Consider the following 21,955-nt stretch of genomic DNA (forward strand, 5'->3'; position numbering starts at 1 on the left):
AGATGGGAGAATCCGCCATTGGTGGATTCATCTGTGTTTAAACTTACTCAGAAATTAACCATACCAGTACCAACGATACTACGCTTAAAGACCCTTCAGACAGTAAAATAGAAGCTATGCTAAAATCCATATATAGCGGCAGGAGTGTTGCTTAGACCTGGGTTGGTTGGCATTTGGGTTACTAAGGCGCTGATGGTATGGATAACAGAACTCAAGTCTGCCCTACATGGATCACCTTATACTTCTCGCTGATCAAATCTGAGAAGCTGCTGATTATCTATGTACAGCTTCTACTGACGTCTGACAGCTCACTTCTCGCCTTTCATCGTCGCTAGTTACAGCACGACGAGCACTCTGGCTGCGCTCTTGGCAAGCGGAGGTCAAAAGAGGTATAGAGGCGTTATCTTACGGTGGCGAGAAGTTGTTTGGTCCTGAATTGGACAAATGGATTGCTGAGGCCACGGGAGGTAAGTCGGTTTTCTTACCATTGCCTCCAACGGTACCTAGACGGAAATACTTGGGCCCGGCGTTCAAATCCTTTCGGCCTCAGCCCTTTCGAGGCCGTGGTAGAGGACCAGCCATGCCCGGTAGACGAGGTCGAGGGCATGGTTTCCAACAAACCGACGCCAGTCGTCAAGGCGCTAAGGTCACCGACAAGCCAGTGGCATGACGGACTCCCAGCCCATCTTGGATCTCCACTTGTGGGAGCACGCCTTCAGACGTTCCATTTGGCGTGGTTCCAGACGTCCACAGATGGGTGGATCCGCAATTTAGTGTTTAAAGGTTACAAAATAGATTTTGATCCCGCCACTGCGGTTTTTCAAGACCGGACTGCCTGTGTCGGACGACAAGAGGGCGGTTCTGCAAATTGCCATTCCGTCCCTGCTGGAGTCAGCAGTTTTGATTCTGGTCCCTGTACACCAACAAGGTCAGGGTTATTATTCCAGTCTGTTTGTAGGTACCAAAGCCGGATGGCTCGGTCAGGCCAATATTGAACTTGAAGGGCCTCAATCAGTACGTCACTTACTACAGATTCAAGATGGAATCTCTGCGGTCAGTAATTGCAGGTTTAGAGCCACAGGTATTCATGATTGCACTGGATCTCAAGGATGCGTACTTACACATTCCGATTTGGCCACCTCATCAGAGGTTCTTGCGGTTTGCAATACGGCAAAACCATTACCAGTTTCAGGATCTACCGTTTGGCCTCTCGTCAGCGCCTCGGGTATTCACCAAACATCTCAGATCCCTGGTAGGGATAATAGTTCCGTACTTGGACGATCTGCTCATCAAAGCTCCGTCTCAACAGATGTTCGTCCTACATGCGTTGCTGACGTACGATGTACTAGTTTAGCACGGTTGGATTGTCGACTTCAAGACCTCACATCTGATTCCGTTTCACCGACTGCAATTCCTAGGTATAACCCTCCATGCGGTAAATCAGAGAATTTACCTACCAGAACAGAAAGTACAGATCATTCGTCATCTGGTAGGATTAGTGCTCAAGCCACGCACAGTCTCGGTACATTTGTGCATTCGCCTCTTAGGCACAATGGTGGCGGCTTTCGAAGCGCTTCAGTTCGGAAGATTTCACTCACGTCCTTTTCAACTGGATGTGCTCGCACAGTGGTCGGGCTCGCATCTGCAGATTCACCACAGGGCGCGGTTGTCGCCACAGGCCAGAGTCTCTCTACTCTGGTGGCTCAAAGTACACAATCTAACCGCAAAGAAACGGTTCGGCGCCTGGAATTGGATAGTTCTAACGACGGACGCGAGTCTCAGAGGTTGGGGAACTGTGGTTCAAAATTATCAGCTCCAGGGTCTCTGGTCGGATCACGAAAGATTGCTGTCTATAACTGTCCTGGAACTCCGGCCAATTTACAATGCGCTGCGACGAGCAGTGCTCATATTCCGGTCTCAGCCTGTCCAGGTGCAGTCAGACAACGCGACGGCAGTCGCGTACATCTACAAACAAGGAGGAAAGAGCTTCATGGCAATGCGGGAAATAGCTCGAATCCTCGATTGGGCCGAGCATCACCAAGTGATATTGTCGGCAGTCTTCATTCCGGGAGTGGACAACTGGGAGGAGGATGATCTCAGCCATCGGGATTTTCATCCAGGAGAATGGGCATTGAATCCAGAGGTGTTTCACATGTTGGTCCAGAGGTGGGGTTACCCTCAAGTGGACCTGATGGCATCTCGCCACGATCACCAAACGCCCCAGTATGTGTCCAGAACGCGAGATCCAAAGGCAGTGACGGTGGATGCTCTCACAATCGCGTGGCCGCACAGCCTCGTGTATCTGGTTCCACCGTTTCCACTGCTCCCTCTGTTGCTAAAACGAATCAAAAGAGAGTCAGTCACAGTCATACTAGTGGCGCCTCATTGGCCTCGGAGAGCTTGGTTCTCGGATCTCCGCGGACTACTCGCAGACTATCCTTGGCCACTCCCACTACGTCCGGACCGGTTACAACAGGGTCCGTTCCTTTACCCCGATTAGCGCGGCTGCGTTTGATGGGGTGGCTGTTGAGACCGCCCTCTTAAGAAGAGGGCATTCCAGATTCGGTTATACCAACCATGTTACGAGCTAGGAAGCCGGTTACGGCAGCTCATTCTTACAGTATTTGGCGTGCCTATATAGGTTGGTGTGAAGCTCGGAAGTTTCCAACATCATCTTTCAAGTTATTCCGTCTTTTGTTATTTCTACAGACGGGGTTAGATGGAGGACTGCGTTTATCTACACTAAAAGTGCAGGTATCTGCTTTGTCAAATTACTTTCAAAGACGATTGGCTCTATTGCCGTCTGCACACACTTTTCTGCAAAGGTGTCCTAAGAGTACAGCCTCCATTCATTCCACCTACAGCGCCATGGGACTTGACTCTGGTTTTAGATTTCTTACAGTCTTAATATTTTGAATCCTTACAACAAGTGGATATTAAGTTTCTCACTTGGAAAACAATTTTGCTCACCGTATTTGGTATTTCATGATGACACAGTGGAACTTCGGACGAATCCCGCTTTCTTACCAATGGTTGTGTCATCTTTTCACATCAATCAACCAATAGTAGTTCCTGTGTTAACAGGAGTGTGGCCGGAGAGGCCCCAGCCATGAGGAAAATGGCCGCCGCGGCACTGAAGGGGTTAACCCCTAGTGCCCGGCGCCATTTTAAAAGATTATGGGCGCTTGGCGCCAGATTTGAATACTGTGAGCGCTAGGCGCCGTGTTTTATTAAATGTATAAATAATGTACCTTTATGTATGTGCCGTGGTCCCGGACCTCTCCGGAGACCACGGCAGTGAGGGAGCTCCCCGGCACGCTGATCAGAGAGTGCGCGCCGGGGGAGAGGGGAGCCGCTGACCGCCAGAGTCCGGGAGCTCCGCTCCTGGCAGCGGTCAGTGCAGCCCCGGGTGCACTAGCAGTGTGCGCGCCGAGGGGGGGAGAAGGGTGAGCCACTGCGGCTGGGAGCTCGGCTCCCGCTGCAGCGCTCTCTGTGTGTGCCGCCACTGGGGGCCGGGAGCTCCGCTCCCGGCGCCTCAGCCCATCACGGGTGGCCAGCCGCAGCAGCCGGGACGGACGTCCCGGGCTGTGGCCGGCAAGGGGGGGTGCGCCGCAGCCCGGCTCCCCGCCGGACGCTGCGGCGAGACACCACAGATCCAGCGCCGCATACAGGGGACCGGGCTAGCCGGCCCCCTGCGCGGCGAGGCCACCACAGGCGCCGCTCATGGGGGACCGGGCTAGCCGGCTCCCTAGCGGCGGGGGGTGAGCAGGATGATGAGCGATGGGGTCCGGGAGCTATGCTCCCGGCACCTCAGCGCTGCAACAGACCCAGAGCCACAGCGGCCGGGACAAGCGTCCCGAGCTGCTGGGCTTCGGTACAGGGGGGTGCGCCGCACTGTGCGGTGAGGCCACTGAGTAGTGCCACACTGGGGGGACAGGGAGAGCCAGCTCCCTGGACCCCAGTGGCAGGAAGGCAGGCTGGAGGATGGGGGAAGCCAGCCCCATACCTCCAGCACTGAGAGAGAGCCCTAGCAGCCAGGCTGCAGGGCTAGGGAAGCCCAGCGCTGAGCGCTGGGCACAGTAGTTAAAATCAAGACATTGTTTTAAATGAATAACATGTACAGTGTGATTTAAATGTGATGTATTTAAAGGTAAATTGCACTTACTTGGTTGTGTGTCCCAGGAGGGGGGAATCCATGGCTGTGCAGGCTGATGGATTCTCCCAGACCTTTTCCCCAAAAACGGAATGCTTTCCCATCCAGCCTCACACTTCCAAGGGGCACTGGGAGAAAGAGAAGCAGCTCAGCTATGAAACAAGCTGAGTGGTTTCTAGGAGCTCCATGGAGATCACCCGTAGTGGCCAAGAAACCTGGACCGGGGAGCCAGGCTGCCCAGCTCTGGAGCCCAAATCCAGGCTGCAAGCAGTGAGCTGGGTCCCGGGCAGGTTTCTGGAAGTCAGATTTAGGAGGGAAACCTTCCCCCAGCCTAGACTGAACGGCATCGGGGCGTATCCTGATCCTCCAAGATGGGATAGTCAAAGGAGACCGACCACTCCCCACTGTCCATAGGGAACAATGTTAGCTGTGCATGTGACCAAGGCATGCACAGCTCATGGGTAAACATTGATTGGTTGTGCACCACAGGGCGGGCTTACCCCCTGTGGTAATGGGTCTTGGAGAGGGATAAAAGGAGGGCAGTTGGCCCATAGGAGGGTGTATTGTAACATTGTATTCTGCTGAAAACATCTGATTGTATGCTGTTGCCCCTAGCAATAGGGAGGAGCCTTTTTAAAGGTTATTTATCATTGAGCAAATAAACATCATTGCCTCAAGAAGACTGCTTCATCTTGTGACCAACAGGGTTAGGCCAAACCTAGCCCCGTCCTCCGGCTGTCCAGGGAAGCACCTAACGTCTCCAAGCTCCGCCTTCCGCCAGCTACCGGTAGAGGCCTAGCAAGTGGCTAGTGGGGATTCGTCAGCACCACACAGGGGTGGTAAGGCAGTGCGTCGGCACATACAGAGCAGAACCGTGGTTCCAAACGCCACGGCCGGTTAGGAGTTTGGTGGTGGCAGCATAAACCCGTCCACAGCGCAGTGGGTGGAGTCAGTAACAGGCGGTTACTGACGGTAAGAGGGAATCCCCTATGTGGTCAGGCCTCGTGTGACTTGACCTTCCATTCTGTGCGCAGCCAACGGGACGCGAAAGCGGCAAGTGCTTTCGTACGGTACCGTCCTGTCACAAGGAGATTCAGGAACTTTAGATGTGGTACGCGCACTGCGCGTTTATGTATTCCGAACGTATACTGTTCGTAAGACGGATACGTTGTTTGTTCTCTGATGCTGCCAAGATGGGTTGGCCGGCTTCTACGCTGACCTTATCCAGATGGATAAAACTGACCATACGTCAGGCTTACCTTCATGCTAGGTTACAGCCGCCTACATCAGTAACAGCTTATTCCACACATTCTGTGGGAACTTCATGGGCAGCTGGTCGTGGAGCTTCTACGACGCAGCTTTGCCGTGCGGCTACATGGTCTTCAGTGCACACGTTTGTGCGCTTTTAACAGTTTGATACGTTTGCGGCATCAGCATCTAGCTTTGGCCGCCTAGTGTTCCAGGTGCCAAACAGCTCTCCCGCCCACGGGGGAAGCTTTGGTACGTCCCAAGAGTACTCCAGTGACCCCTAGTGGATGAAAAAGAAAATAGGATTTTGGTACTTACCAGGTAAATCCTTTTCTTTTAATCCATAGGGGTCACTGGACGCCCACCCAGAGCAGTTTTACCTGGTTTGTGGTAAATTCAGGGGATCTTATGGTAACACACTCTCACCGACTGGTTCAATTTATCAAGTGCTGGTTATGGTGTCAACTGTTTAGTTGTCAGTAACGTTATGTGTCAACTTTATTGTTGTCCGTTATGTTATATGTAATTCTCCATTGTCAACCTCTCTAGCTCCTGTTCGGCTCAGTAAAAAACACTGAGGTACTCTGGGATATGGAGGGGTGGAGAGTTCTAAATTTGAATATTCAGTGCCCTGTTCCTGCGGAGGCCGTCCATATCCCAAAAGTACTCCAGTGCCCCCTATGGATTCAAAGAAAAGGATTTACCTGGTAAGTACCAAAATCCTATTTTTTAAGTGTGAACTGGCTCCTCCCTCTATGCCCCACCTCCAGACCTCCGTATAGGAACTGTGCCCGAGGAGACGGACATTCTCGAGAGAGGAATTACTATTAAACTTGTGGCGAAATTCACACCAGCTCACACCATTCATAAACAACATGTCCGCTAACATGGCCTTTAACATAAGTCATACCAACCAGCATACATAACGCAACAGCTGTTAACATCTGAACACTTGAAAAATGTGCAAAAAGATAAACTTAATCAGCAGGAAAAATGAGCACTGGGTGGGCGCCCAGCATCCTCTACGGACTACGAGAAAAGGATTTACCGGCAGGTAATTAAAATCCTATTTTCTCTTACGTCCTAGAGGATGCTGGGGTCCATTTTAGTACCATGGGGATGTACCAAAGCTCCCAGTATGGGTAGGAAAGTGCTAATGTTTCTGCAGAACTGACTGACCAAATCTTAGGTCGTCAGCAGCCAAGGTGTTAAACTTATAAAACTTAGCAAACGTGTTTGCACCTGACCAAGTAGCAGTTCGGCAGATTTGTAAAGCCGAGACACCCCGGGCAGCCGCCCAGGACGAACCCACTTTCCTTGTAGAGTGGGCTTTTACCGAAGTCGGTAAGTGCAATCCTGCTGTGGAATGAGCATGTTGAATGGTACCCCTGATCCAGCGCGCAATAGTCTGCTTAGAAGCAGGACCCCCAATCTTGTTGGGGTCATAGAGGACAAACAAAGATTCTGTTTTCCTTATCCTAGCAACATAAATCCTCAACGCTCTGATGACATCCAAGGATTTTGAGACGGCTGATGTGTCAGAAGCCACTGGCACCACCACTGGTTGGTTGATATGAAAAGAAGACACAACCTTCGGAAGAAAATGCTAACGTGTTCTCAATTCAGCCGTATCTTTATGAAATATTAAGTAACAACTCTTTTGTGTGAGAGAGCTCCTAACTCAGACACTCGTCTGCCTGAGGCCAAGGCCAATAGCATGACCGCTTTCCAAGTGAGAAACTTCAACTCTACGTCTTGTAGAAGCTCAAACCAGTCCGATTTAAGGAACTGCAACACGACATTAAGATCCCATGGCGCCACAGGAGGCACAAAGGGAGGTTGGGTGCGCAGAAACGAACGTCTGGACCTCAGGAAGAGAAGCCAATTGTTTTTTTAAAGAAAACTGACAAGGCCAAAATCTGAACCTTGATAGATCCTAATCTCAATCCAGCATCCACACCCGTCTGTAGAAATAGGAGAAGACGTCCTAATTGAAACTCCACCGCAGGAGACTTCTTGGATTCACACCAAGATACATATTTTCGCCAAATACGATGGTAATGTTTGTACGTTACCCCTTTCCTGGCCAGAATAAGTGTGGGAATGACTTCATTGGGAATACCCTTACGGGCTAGGATCTGGCGCTCAACAGCCATGCTGTCAAACGCAGCCGCGGTAAGTCCTGATAAACTAACGGCCCCTGCTGAAGCAGGTCCTCGCGAAGAGGAAGAGGCCGAGGTTCTTCCAGTAATAACTCCTGAAGATCTGAATACTAGGCCCTCCTTGGCCAGTCTGCAGCAATGAGAATTGCTCGAACTCTTGTTCTTCTGATGATCTTGAGAACCTTTGGAACAAGTGGAAGTGGAGGGAACAGATACACCGACTGAAACACCCACTGGGTCACCAGTGCATCCACTGCTATTGCTTGTGGTACTCTCGACCTGGAACAATATGTCGGAAGCTTCTTGTTGAGACTAGATGCCATCATGTCCACTTGAGGAATGCCCCAACGACTTGTTACCTCCGCAAAGACTTCTGGGTGGAAGCCCCATTCTCCTGGATGGAGATCGTGTCTGCTGAGGAAGTCTGCTTCCCAGTTGTCCACTCCCGGAATGAAAATTGCCGACAGAGCTTTTGTATGTCTTTCTGCCCAGAGGAGTATCTTTGTCACCTCTACCATTGCCGCCCTGCTTTTTGTTCCGCCTTGACGTTTTATGTAAGTTACTGCTGTTACATTGTCTGACTGGATCTGTATGGGATGACCTTGAAGAAGGTGTGCCGCTTAATGAAGGCTGTTGTACACAGCTCTCAACTCCAGAATGTTTATGTGAAGGCGAGTTTCTTGACTTGACCACCTTCCTTGGAAGCTTTCTCCTTGCATGACTGCTCCCCATCCTCAGAGACTTGCATCCGTGGTCACCAGGATCCACGCCTGAATCCCGAACCTGCATCCCTCCAGGAGGTGAGAAATTTGTAGCCACCACAGGAGCGAAATTCTGGCTTTCGCTGACAAGATTATCCTTTGATGCATGTGGAGATGCGACCCTGACCACTTGTCCAGTAGGTCCCACTGGAAGACCCTGGCATGGAATCTGCCATATTGTAGCGCCTCGTAAGCCGCTACCATTTTCCCCAACAGGCGAATGCACTGATGAATTGATACTGTTCTTGGTCTCAAAAGTTGTTTGACCATGCTCTGAATCTCCTGAGCCTTTTCCACCGGTAGAAATATTCTCTGTACTTCTGTGTCCAAAAATTATACTCCTTGTCAGTTCCAACTGGGATTTTGGAAAGTCGATGATCCAACCGTGCTGTTGAAGCACCTTCAGGGATAATGCTATGTTCTGGAGTAGCTTGTCCCTGGATCTCGCTTTTATGAGGAGATCGTCCAAGTATGGAATTATGTTGACTCCTTGTTTGCGAAGGAGAACCATCATCTCCGCCATCACCTTGGTGAATATTCTCGGAGCCGTGGAGAGTCAGAACGGTAATGTCTGGAATTGGTAGTAGCAATCCTGAACCGCAAACCTCAGGTATGCTTGATGTGGTGGGTAAATGGGGACATGCAAGTAAGAATCCTTGATGTCCACTGACACCAGAAATTCCTTTTCTTCCAAGCTGGAAATCACTGCTCTCAAGGATTCCATCTTGAATTTTAATCTTTTCAAATAATGATTCAGAGATTTTAGGTTTCAAATCGGTCTGACCGAGCCATCCGGCTTCGGTACCACAAACAGGCTTGAATAAAAGCCTTGGTTCCTTTGTTCGGCAGGAACCAAGGCAATTACTTTGTCTTGACACAATTTGTGTATTGCGTTCAGGACATGTGTGCTGTCTTGAGCAGAAACTGGCAAGGCTAATTTAAAAAATCGGCATGGGGGAAGGTCTTGAAATTCCAACTTGTAACCTTGGGATATTATCTGTAAAATCCAAGGATCCAGATCTGAGCGAAGCCAGACCTGGCTGAAAAATAGTAGACGTGACCCTACCCGATCGCACTCCCGCAGAGGAGCCCCAGCGTCATGCTGTGGCTTTTGCAGAAGTAGTTGCTGACTTCTACTCCTGGGAGCCCGAGGGTGTTGTAGGTTTTCTACCTTTTCCTCTCCCCTTTCCTGTGAAAAAAGGGGTAGTTTTAGCCTTTTTGTACTTGTTGGGCCGAAAGGACTGCATAGTATGATAATTTATATACTTTTTTAGCCGATGCAGCTGCCGACGGCAGAAATGCTGACTTGCCGACTTGCCAGATGTAGTAGTTGATATCATGGCATCTAGTTTCTCTCCAAAGAGGGCCTCACCATTGTAAGGGAGCGCCTCAATATTTCTTTTGAATTTGGCGTCAGCATTCCATTGACGGATCCAGAGCGCCCTGCGGGCTGAAATCGCCATAGCAGAGGCCCGTGAGCCCAGTAATCCTACGTCCCACATAGTCTCAACCAAGTAACCTGCAGAGTCTTTGATATGACCTAGAATTTGCAGCATGTCATCTTTATCGACTGTGTCAATATTAACAATCAAGTTATCTGCCCACTTTTCAACTGCGTTACCCACGCAGAAGCAATTGTGGGCCTGAGTAATGTACCCGTAGCAACATAGATGGACTTTAAAGTCGTCTCTAATTTGCAGTCAGCAGGTTCTCTATTAATGAAGCTGACCCCGGGGCAGGTAACATGATTTTCTTTGACAACCTTGAGACTGAGGTGTCTATCTTTGGGGGTGACTCCCACTTAAGCCTATCCTCTTCAGGTAAAGGGTATGCTACCCGCAACCTTTTAGGGATAGCAAATTTATTTTCCGGGTTAGCCCAGGATTCCTCAAAAAAGGTATTTAAGTCCTTAGACGGAGTAAAAGTCACCACCTGTTTTTTATTTAATTTAAAATAATCTTTTTCCTCAGGTGGAGGTGTTGTGTCAGGAAATTCTAACACCTCTTTTATACCGACTATCATACATTGAATGTTCTTAGCCAGTTTGGGATCTACCCCCCTTAAATCCCCAGTGTCGATGTCTGTGTCGGAATTTGTGTCTCTGTCCCTTTGTATAATTTGGGCCAGGGACTTTTCTGGGAACTGGAGGGGTCCCGAGTGGATGTTGTAGGTGAATCAGCAAATAAAGCATCTTCCACAGACTGTCTCCAATGCTTTGTCTGTTCTTCAATTTCCTTGCTAGTGTAGCCACATTACTCTGCAGCTTTCTCACCCACACATGCTCAGAACACTCTTGTTCCTCCAAAATGGGTTCCTCTGGGGAACTACTTTCTCTAGACATGGTACACGCGTGTACAGTCACACCACTCACACACACGGGAGCTAATGGGGACAGACCTACACTAATGTCTGTCCGAGGGACCCAGAGGGAATTGCCAGTCCACACCACGCGCCCTATATGTATTACATACAATGAATATACATATATACCAAAACAGCGCTTTATATCCAATGTGAAGCCCACAGACTTCAATAAATTATGTGCTCCCCTTCTATAACACCCTGGTACTTGTGTATCAGCGATGTGTGAGGAGAAGCAGCCTGTAGGATCAGCGCTCCGGCGTCGGAGGTGAAGCCCCGCCCCCTGTAATGGCGCGGTTCAGCCACAGTAATATTTATACTGGCGGGGGTTTTGTACATCAGCGGCTCACATGTATGTACATTTTGCCAGTGAGAGTGAGGATTTATCATTTCCCTCAGAGCGCGACCCCTCCCCCCGCGCGCGCCCTGCACCCTGTGCTGAGAGTTATGTTGCTGCGCAGAGTCCCGTGCTGTGCTGGTACCTTTATGCCACCATGTTGAACAGAGGGCCCCTCTTTGCAGGTCTTTGGTTAATACTCACCAGCCTTCTGACTTCTGGCTCTGTTAGGGGGTGGCGGGTGGGGGTGGCGGCAGTGTTGTGGGAGTGAGCAGCAGCCAGGCAAGGGCTGTGTTCAGTACCCTTCAGGAGCTAATGGTGTCCTGTCAGTGGAAGCAGAGCCATTAAACTGAGAAGTTGGTTCCTACTTCACCCCCCTATGTCCCACGAAGCAGGGAAACTGTTGCCAGCAGCTTCCCTGTAAAATAAAAAGCCTAACAAAGTCTTTTTCAGCAAAACTCAGTAGAGCTTCACTGATGTGCAGCCAGTCTCCTGGGCACATTTTCTAAACTGAGGTCTGGAGGATGGGCATAGAGGGAGGAGCCAGTTCACACTGTTAAAAAGTCTTAAAGTGCCGAAGGCTCCCGCGGAACCGTCTATACCCCATGGTACTAAAATGGACCCCAGCATCCTCTAGGACGTAAGAGAAAATCTGTTTTGCATTCGATTTTCAAATCTAATTCAATGTGGAGTCATGTTTGGAAGGGATTTTGAGTTGAATTTATGAAATCCCTTCCAAAATTGAACCTCAAATCCCCATAAAAACCCCTAGCTAAATTGAACAAACCTTTCTCATTGCTTCCTATTGGTCCAAATGTATCACATGCACACTAATTAAAGGGGAAGCTCTCTTTACACTGTTTTTTACATGAAAACCAGCTGAAATAGTTGGCAATAAGCGTAGCTCTAATCTGCCTTCATGGCTGCCTTTCACTTTCTGTGCACACAGGGCCTAATTCAGACCTGATTGCAAAAGCAAATTTGTCAGCTAATGGACAAAACCATGTGCACTGCAGGGGAGGCAGATATAACATGTGCAAAGAGAGTTAGATTTGGGTGGGTTATATTGTTCTATGCAGGGTAAATAGTGGCTGCTTTATTTTCAAACTGAAATCTAAATTACAGTGTAAACACACCCCACCCAAATCTAACTCTCTCTGCACATGTTATATCTGCCTCACCTGCATTGCACATGGTTTTGTCCATTAGCTAACAAATTTGCTGCTGCAACTAGGTCTGAATTAGGCCCATAGTCAATTGTTGGTAAAAAAAAAAAAAACCTCTGCCTGCTCCCCGTTTATTGCATAATCTGGGGGAGTGGTTTATTTTATGCACAATTATGCAATAGACCGAGCACAATTTCGAACACTTTTGCCAATTTATATAATGGGGGGGATTTCAAATGTTTGAAAAGTCAGTTTGCTGTCTGCTTTTTCCTAACATTTGAATCCCCCCCAACCCCCCAATTTGTCATTCAAATATTATTATTATTATTATTATTATTATATATATTTTTTTAAATAAACCAAACGTACATTCTATCATGGGTTGGGTGGCTATATGTGGCTTTTTATACTTATGCTCAGCGGCAGTTTGTGGATTTGACAGTTGTGTGAGAAGCCAGGAGCAACAGCCATAGCTTAAATAACCTTTCTTGGTGGAAGGGGAACAAATTAGAACAATACAGTAACAATTACTATTTGCTGCTTTATTAGCACATACTGGAATTTTACATAACTATCCCTCTGGCAATTGTCTCAAGAATTTTTGCAGACAGGGATGAATTGCTGAGGGTGTAGGCATCATGGGACAAACCAGGATAGCCAGTTCAAACACTCATGGTTTTAAAATTCATTATATCATCCAGCCAAAATGCCCAATATTGTGCTCAGGTACTATCTATTGCACATTCACGGAATAAGTATGATGTCTAGAAGTATAAATATATACACTATTCAAATCGTGAAGCTGCTGATGGTTCTCTGATCCTCAAGGGTTATCTCAGTCAGGTGGTGATTTGCATTGAGCAGGTAGGTGCACAACATACCATAACCTTGGACAGCCATTAATACCACTTCCACACTGCCCTGCATGCTTTTGGGTACTTAAAAAGTAATCACTATCAATTTCCTACCATTAGAATGGTGTTTAGAAAATTGAATGTCTAACATCATTCTAAACATTAGGGGATTTGAGGTTCGATTTTGAGTTGGTTTTTAAATAGATTTGCAAATTGAATTTTTGTAAAAATGTTGGGCTATGGGAAAACATAAATGTTTTTCAGAAATTTGATTTCTGTTGGGATGCGAGTTGAATTTGGCTTTAGAATCGATTTGACATTTGATTTGCTGTTTAGTAAATCTCTTCAATCGAATGCCAAATTCCTTGAAACTCCAAAATCGAATTTTAGTAAATATACCCCCAGATGGGGACTTCAGCTCATTTATTAATCGTTCCTCAGATTCTCAGTGGGATTCATTGTATTTTAGGTGTGATTTAAGTAGGCTAACCATACTATCCCTTTAAACCAGGACACTAATGAATTACACTGGTTCTGTGCCTGGCTGACTTCAAGTTTATATTGCACCTGCTTTTAATCAGCCAAAGAACCTGTGTAATCCATGAGAGTTCCCGTTTAAAGGGATAGCATGCTAAGCCTAGGTTCAACTCACCCCAATTTGTCTTGGTGGAATTTTTTCTTTTAACCCGACTCATCATTTTTCTCACACTGCAGCAGGTTTGCCTCCAAGCTTTGCTTTATCCATTTTGCCCTTTATTTTGATGAGTATACCAGTTTGTGAAGCAGAGAAGCATCTTCATGGTATTATGCTAATGACACCATGCTTTATGGTAGGAATAGTATTCTTGGATTATTATGCAGTGCAATGGTTTTGCCAAATATTAACAATTAGGCCAATGTGGTTGCAGATTATGTTCTAGTTATATATTTCTTAAATACCATCTTAGTTGTGGCAAGTAACTGCATTGTTTTCTTCCTGTTTAGGAATGGGGCTCGAGTTGCCCACATGAATTTCTTGCTGCATATAAACTTCAACATGACATGTCCTGGACTCCCTTTGAGAACATTGAGAAGCGGGATGCAGAAATTAGTATCATCGATAAATTACTGAATGAGCAAGTTGCACTTCCATCATGCGCTGAGCCTAACTTCAGGGGACTGACAAATTAAACGTACCTGGTGCTTTAAAGCCATGCATCCCAAAACACACTGCTCAGTGGATGTGCTATATTTGGAGGATTACTCTGCCCAATGCTTTGTCTTTTATCCCGACAAGTGGACATGATCAGCGTCGTGATCTATCTACTGAATATTACTGGCTCTTCATGGTTATTAATAACAAGGTAAAGGCTTCATCCATGAAAACTGCTGATCCTGTAAAACTTTGGCCCTTTAGTGAAGAAGAGCAGGGCAGTTTGGGGAGTGTGCCCAATAAAAACAAATCTGAAAAGATGAGCATTGCAATACACCAACATGCAAATATAACCTTTTATATTAAATGTGATTGCACGAGTGGGTATTTTTTAAATCTACACAACTAAGTTGTTACAAGGCTGACTCTTACTCTAATAAATGATTTAAAATTTTTATTTTTTAATTAAACAAGTACCAGATATAATGAAGACTGCCATGATGTCCTTTTCTCAATTTCATTAATACAAAAATGATGATGTGTTGGGTTCTTGGATAAATGGTGATCAAAATGGGATACAAATGTTAGATTGTTAATTGGTGTTTCTACTTTATTGAACATGTACATTCCCATTGAAGACAGCAGTCCCTCAAATGGTCATGCACCGAGGTATTCCCACAATGCAAAAGTAAACCCATGTCTGCAACATGGCCAAATAGATATATCAGCCTCCAGCTTTCATACCTATGCTCTCTGACTAATATTTATAGAATTGACAGTAGCAAATGCGTTATTAAATACAATATATTTCTGCTGCGGGGTACACTGGGCTCCACAAGGATTAACATAAGGGTATAGAGTAGGATCTTGATCCGAGGCACCAACAGGCTCAAAGCTTTGACCTTCTTCCCAAGGTGCATAGCGCTGCCTCCTATATCACCCCACCTCCATGCACAGAAGCTCAGTTTTGTAGTTGGTGCCATGCAGTAAGCAGGCACATAACAGGGGGGCTGCTCCAGCAGCCCTGAGAGAAGCTTTTAAAGAATATTGAAGACTTCAAGGGCTGCAGCAGAGACACTGACTGTGTTAAATGTCAGTCAGACATCTCCTGCTGCAGCTCCATCACCTCCCCCAGCGGCGCTGTATACTCCCGCGCCCTGGTTGCTGGGTACCTACAGCGGAGGCTCCGGTTTTCTTCCAAGTTAGTCACACACACACACACACACGACCGCTGCTCTCCCGGATCGCGTGGCCGCACTCAGGGAGGAGGTAAGGGGTCCCCTCGATGGGACCCGCTGTAAATCGCTATCCCGTGCGTGCTGGCGTGGACACTGTGGTAGTACAGGGGCCCCACTAGACCACCAGGGCATGGGCACAGGTCGGTTTTCTCTCATAAAACCGTTTTATTAAGCCCCCAGTACCCGGTGGTGAAGTCCAGCAGGGGGATAAGGCTTTGACCTGTAGCCCCTCCCCCAGCCCCAGGGTGCCATTTAGAGTAAATGTTCCCGCCCTGGAGCTGCATATCTCTCCCTCACTCCCTGTCAGCATTTGGGCACCATTACAGCAAGCAGAGCTGATCCTGGGACTGTTTGGGCCCATCCTCCTCTAAAGCCGCCTGCCTGTCAGCGCGTTGCATTTTACAGGACACTTAAGTATTCTACATGTCTGCTGACATTGGGGATCATTCCGAGTTGATCGCTCGCTGCCGTTTTTCGCAGCATAGCGATCAGGCTAAAAACCGGCAGTTCTGCGCATGGGTATGGGCCGCAGGGCGCACGTGCTAAGTAATTTCACATTAAAAAAAAGCAATTTTACACGGGCGAGCGACGCTTTTCAGTCGCTCTGCTGATCGGTGTGTGATTGACAGGAAGTGGGTGTTTCTGGGTGGTAACTGAGCGTTTTCCTGGGAGTGTGTTAAAAAACGCAGGCGTGTCAGGCTAAAACGCAGGAGTGGCTGGGGAAACGGGGGAGTGGCTGTCCGAACGCAGGGCGTGTTTGTGACGTCAAAGCAGGAACTAAACTGACTGAGGTGATCGCAATCTAGGAGTAGGTCTGGAGCTACTCAGAAACTGCAGGAAAAGATTTTCGAGCAGTTCTGCTAATCTTTTCCTTCGCTATTCTGCTAAAGTAAGATACACTCCCAGAGGGCGGCTGCTTAGCGTTTGCACTGCTGCCAAAAGCAGCTAGCGAGCGATCAACTCGGAATAAGGGCGATTGTTGGTTAAGAAAAAGTGCATAGTCAGGGTTATTTAGTACAAGTACCCTGTGATATATATCCAGTCTTTACTGTGCATTGTTATATCTATTAAGTGTATAGCTATACTTAGTACAGGTTGAGTATCCCATATCCAAAATGCTTGGGACCAGAGGTATTTTGGATATCGGATTTTTCCGTATTTTGGAATAATTGCATACCAAAATGAGATATCATTGTGATGGGACCGAAGTCTAAGCACAGAATGCATTTATGTTACATATACACCTTATACACACAGCAGGAAGGTAATTTTAGCCAATATTTTTCATAACTTTGTGCATTAAACAAAGTGTGTGTACATTCACATAATTCATTTATGTTTCATATACACCTTATACAAACAGCCTGAAGGTCATTAAATACAATATTTTTAATAACTTTGTGTATTAAACCAAGTTTGTGTACATTGAACCATCAAAAACAAAGGTTTCACTATCTCACTCTCACTCAGAAAAGTCCGTATTTCGGAATATTCCGTATTTCGGAATATTTGGATATGGGATACTCAACCTGTACTACTATGTATTGCTAGTCCAGTGCAGTTTTATTGCATGTCATAATTTCTGCATTGTACAAACTGTGACTCTGTGTGTGTGCATATAGCTGCTGTGTGACCTCCATTTCGTGTAACTCACTCAGATTGCTATCCCTATATTCTATAACCTGAGGGGTTACGTGCGTCAGGTTTATTATAATATAGGTAGTTCACAGGATATACTCAGTGTGTATTTTTCTCTGTGATTTTTAGTCACCATATACCTCTTGAATTCGCTGTTTGTGCTGATACACTGCACAGGGGGTTCTTGTCAGGTATTGTGCTGCTAATATTGTACTGTGTTGCCTTGCATTGAGCTTTTGATTATGTCATCTACAAAGAGCAACGGAGTTGGGGCTGATCCCACATTGCGTGGTGTTGATGCTGCAGACACATTTGAGGATAGATAACATAGCAGCTGAGGGTTCAGGTTCTGGTGGGTTCCTTACCCCCCCCCCCTTCCCCAGTGGGACTGTAGCAACGGGGGTGCAAAAGACCAAGGGGTCCTCCTAAGCGGGCAATTACTTCCTCACAATCCACCAACGTCCCAGACACCTCGTCTGATGAGGATGACGTTTATACGGACCCCACAGATTCTGATCCTGATGCTTCTGATGGGGAAGTTGTTTTGCAGGTGGATGTTCCTGACTTGTTAGAGGCTATCAGGCTCATTCTTCAGGTTAATGATGAACCAGAGCCTGACGCTGCCCCTAAGAAACCAGACAGGTTTAAACATCAGAAGGTAGTTGACATATGTCAGGAGTTCTGGGAAAATCCAGGAAAGAAGTTCACGCCTCACAGGAAGATGCTGGCTTGCTACCCCCTCGCTGCGGAGCTTAGTAAAAATTGGTAAACACCCACGCCAGTGGATTCGCAGGTGGCGCGGCTGGTAGTATCCTCAGTGTGGAGGGTTGTTTGAAGGCAATCTACACCCTAAACGGTGCGGTGCATAGGCGACATGGGCTGCAGAAGCTGTGGAAGCATGGACTCAGGAGCTGGAGGCGGAGTTGCCTTCCAGTGCTTCTGATTATGCTAGACAATGCCTGTCGTATATTGTTACAGCGTCCCATTACATTAAAGAGGCGGCTTCTGATGCCGGTATTCTGGCGGCCAAGGATTCTACTACGTCCATTTTGGCTCGCCGAATTCTCTGGTTGAGGTCCTGGTCTGTGGACATGGACCCTGGAGGGTACTCCCCTTCAAAGGAGACATTCTTTTCGGAGAAGACCTCAACAATGTAGTGGCTGACTTAGCGTCTGCTAAAACAGCATGTCTTTCTAGTACTGCTCCTTCGGTGCCGAAGGCTAAGAGTACTTCCTTTCGTCCTTCAGGGAAAGCAGAAGGTCAGGCATACCATTCCCCAGAGATTCTCCTACGCCATCTGGATCTGACTATCCAGTTTCTGCAAGCCCACGGATGGCTCATCAACTGGAAGAAATCCTCCCTGGTCCCTGCTCAGAGCATGGTGCACCTGGGGGCGTTGTTGGACACTCACAACTAGCGGTTGTTCTTTTCTCAGGAGAAAGTCCTGAAGCTTCAGGACAGGATTCAATGCTTCCTATTTCGTCCGCAAGTGTCGATACATTCGGCAATGCAAGTGCTAGGTCTCATGGTGTCGGCTTTCGACATGGTGGAGTATGCTCCATTCCATTCCCGCCCTCTCCAGAGGCTAATTCTTGCCAAGTGGGACGGCCTGCCTCACCGGATCAGGTCTCAAATGATCTCATTGTCTCCGGTGGTCCGTCTGTCACTGAGCTGGTGGCTTTAGGACCAACGATTGAGCAGGGGTCGTCCCTTCTGGATCTCCAACTGGGTCCTTCTGATGACGGACGCCAGTCTGAGGGGTTGGGGCGCGGTGTTGGAGCAACACTCTCTTCAGGGTCGGTGGACCAAGGAGGAGTCTCTCCTCCCGAAAAACATTCTGGAATTGCGGGCGGTGTTCAACTCTTTGAACTTGGCCCAGCATTTAATACAGAACAGACCTGTTCAAGTACAGTCGGACAACGCCACCATGGTGGTGTACATCAATTGTCAAGGTGGCACTCGAAGCCGCATATCACGGATTCTTCAGTGGGCGGAACGCCATCTGCCAGCCATATCGGCAGTGTTCATTCAGGGGGTTCTAAACTGGGAAGCGGACTTTCTCAGTCGTCTGGACGTACACACCGGAGAGTGGAGCCTCCATCCAGAAGTGTTTCAACTCCTCGTAGACAAGTGGGGCCTTCCAGATGTGGACCTGATGGCATCTCGACACAATCACAAGGTTCCGGTCTTCAGAGCAAGGACAAGGGATCCTCAAGCAGCTTTCGTGGACGCACTGGCAATTCCATGGAACTTTCGGCTGCCATACGTGTTCCCTCCGGTGTCACTCCTGCCCAGAGTAATAAGGAAGTTCAAGCAAGAATGAGGTATCCTACTTCTGATCGCGCCAGCGTGGCCCAGATGGCACTGGTTCTCAGACCTTCAGGGTCTTTCGATAGAGCGTCCCCTTCTACTTCCGCTGCGCCCAGATTTCCTCGTTCAGGGCCCCTGTGTATATCAGGATTTAGCCTGATTGGCTCTGACGGCGTGGCTCTTGAAGCTTCCGTCTTAAGGTCCAAGGGATTTTCTGAGGCGGTCATTCAAACCATGTTGAAGGCCCGCAAACCGGCTTCTCCTCGGATTTAACATAGGGTCTGGAATTCTTACTTTGCTTGGTGCGCATCTAACAATCATGACGCTTACAAGTTTTCTACAACAAGGCCTGGACTTGGACCTTCGTCTGGCCTCCATCAAGGTTCATATTTCTGCTTTGTCGGTTTGGTTTCAGAGAAAACTTGCGACCTTACCTGATGTGCATACACTCAGGGTGTGTTGCGGATTCAACCTCCTTATGTCCCGCTGGTGGCTCCTTGGGACTTGGTGGTTCTGGAGGCGTTGCAAGGGTCTCCGTTTTAGTCTCTTGAATCTGCAGACTTTAAGTGGCTTTCTCTTAAGGTATTGTTTCTGCTGGCTATTGCCTCTGCTAGACGGGTGTCGGATTTGGGTGCTTATCTTGTAGGTCACCATATCTGATTTTTCATCGTTATCGGGCGGTTCTTAAAACACGTCCCGGGTATTTACCTGGGTGGTGTCTTCTTTCCACCTTAATCAGGAGATTGTGGTTCCGGCATTTGCCTCTCCTGAATTGTCTTCCACAGAGCGGTCTTTGGATGTGGTACGGGATCTCCGTATCTATGTGAAGAGAACTGCTTCCCTCCGGAAGTCGGATTCTCTTTGTAGTATTTGGTTTTCACAAACGTGGCTGGCCTGCTCACAAGCAGACCCTGGCCAGATGGATTAGAATGGTGATTGCACATGCTTATGTACAGGCTGACCTTCCAGCTCCTGCTACCATTAAGGCCCATTCTACCCACTACAGTGCGTCCCCTCTCATAAGGAACTGCTTTAGGATATCCCCAATGTCATTCCCTGTGGAGCCCAGTGTACCCCGCAGCAGAAAACGAGATTTATGGTAAGAACTTACCATTGTTAAATCTTTCGGCGAGGCACACTAGGCTCCATAGGGCGCCCACCCTGACGCACTTAGCTTCTTTTGGGTTGGTAAGACATTAGCCGCTGACACCTTCTCCTGTCGTGAGAATGTGGTGTATGTGGCTACTAACATTTGTCATCTCTTTTGTCTGCTACTGCATTGGACTGGTTAACAAAAACTGAGTTCCTGTGCACGGAGGCGGGGTTATAGAGGAGGCGGCGCTATGCATTCTGGAAACAGTCAAAGCTTTTAGCCTGTTGGTGTCTTGGATCAAGATCCTACTCTACACCCCAATGTCTTTCTCATATAATGGAAAAAGAAAAAAACACAATGTAGTGTGATACTGTTTTACATTCAACCACTTCTCGTGTATTACAAGTAGAATCCGTACCATAAGATTTTGTCTAGCGTTATGTAGACAATTTTCGCATAAATAGAAGAAGATTGGATCCTTAATGGAATTCTGCCTCTTCTTCCATACATCTCCCCGTTGTTTGATGTCATAAAAGGATATAGGCAAATATAGTATAATACCGTTTTTATTGATAAAAAAGCCAGAGTAAATGACTGGACTCTATCCGTTCCAGACACCACTGTCCCACATAAAGTTTGAGGTTCAAACTTTATGTGGGACAGAGGTGTCTGTAACGGATCCATAGGAGGAGTTTCGAGGTTCTGGGGACGCCTGGTTACATGTTATTCTGCCTTGTTTCTCTAACGTCCTAGAGGATGCTGGGGACTCCGTAAGGACCATGGGGAATAGACGAGCTCCGCAGGAGATAGGGCACTTTAAGAAAGACTTTAGGATTCTGGGTGTGCACTGGCTCCTCCCTCTATGCCCCTCCTCCAGACCTCAGTTTTAGACTGTGCCCAGAGGAGAATGGGTGCACTGCAGGGAGCTCTCCTGAGTTTCCTGCTTAGAAAGCTTTTTTGTTAGGATTTTTTCTCTTTTTCAGGGAGCACTGCTGGCAACAGGCTCCCTGCATCGAGGGACTGAGGAGAGAGGAGCAGACCTACTTAAATGTTAATTTAACAAAAAGGGAGGTAATCTGCGCACTGGGGTGGTTTTACTGTATGGGATGTGCTGCTAGTCAAAAGGGTGTCCTTGCCCTTTGGTTCAATATGGATATCTGGTTTTCACCTGACTGCGCTCATCCCCTACAGTTTGAGTACTCGTGAAATGATGCAAATGGATACTTATATAAAGGTGTGTTTTACTTTCACATGTATCAAATATGACACTCAATATAATGAAACAGTGCAGATAATATTGTGGAACATGAAAAAGGTGGTAATCACAATGTGTGCTCCACGGGGAGCACCTTTTTAACTCAGTCCTTTAATCACTCAAATTGGTGATTAAATCCTTTAGGTTCTTGGCGTGTGTGTTCTGACACAAAGGCCAATGGGCTGGAAAAAATATATATATGTAATGATTAAATCTGGCTGTGTTGCTTTAAAAGTCAAATATAGAT

The 21,955-nt window shown here is 47.5% G+C and overlaps 1 protein-coding gene across 1 annotated transcript in view; it reads left to right on the top strand.

Annotated features, from left to right (window-relative positions):
- C10H1orf50 (chromosome 10 C1orf50 homolog) overlaps window positions 1-14,664 on the top strand; it is an 85,166-nt gene extending 70,502 nt beyond the window's left edge. Inside the window, exon 5 of the mRNA XM_063942955.1 lies at window positions 14,027-14,664. Within this exon, the coding sequence (XP_063799025.1) occupies window positions 14,027-14,212 (186 nt within the window). The 3' untranslated portion in view covers window positions 14,213-14,664. The remainder of the gene's footprint in view (window positions 1-14,026) is intronic.
- Window positions 14,665-21,955: the final 7,291 nt, after the last annotated feature.

Source organism: Pseudophryne corroboree, chromosome 10, assembly GCF_028390025.1.
Source record: "Pseudophryne corroboree isolate aPseCor3 chromosome 10, aPseCor3.hap2, whole genome shotgun sequence".
Taxonomy (NCBI): Eukaryota; Metazoa; Chordata; class Amphibia; order Anura; family Myobatrachidae; genus Pseudophryne; species Pseudophryne corroboree.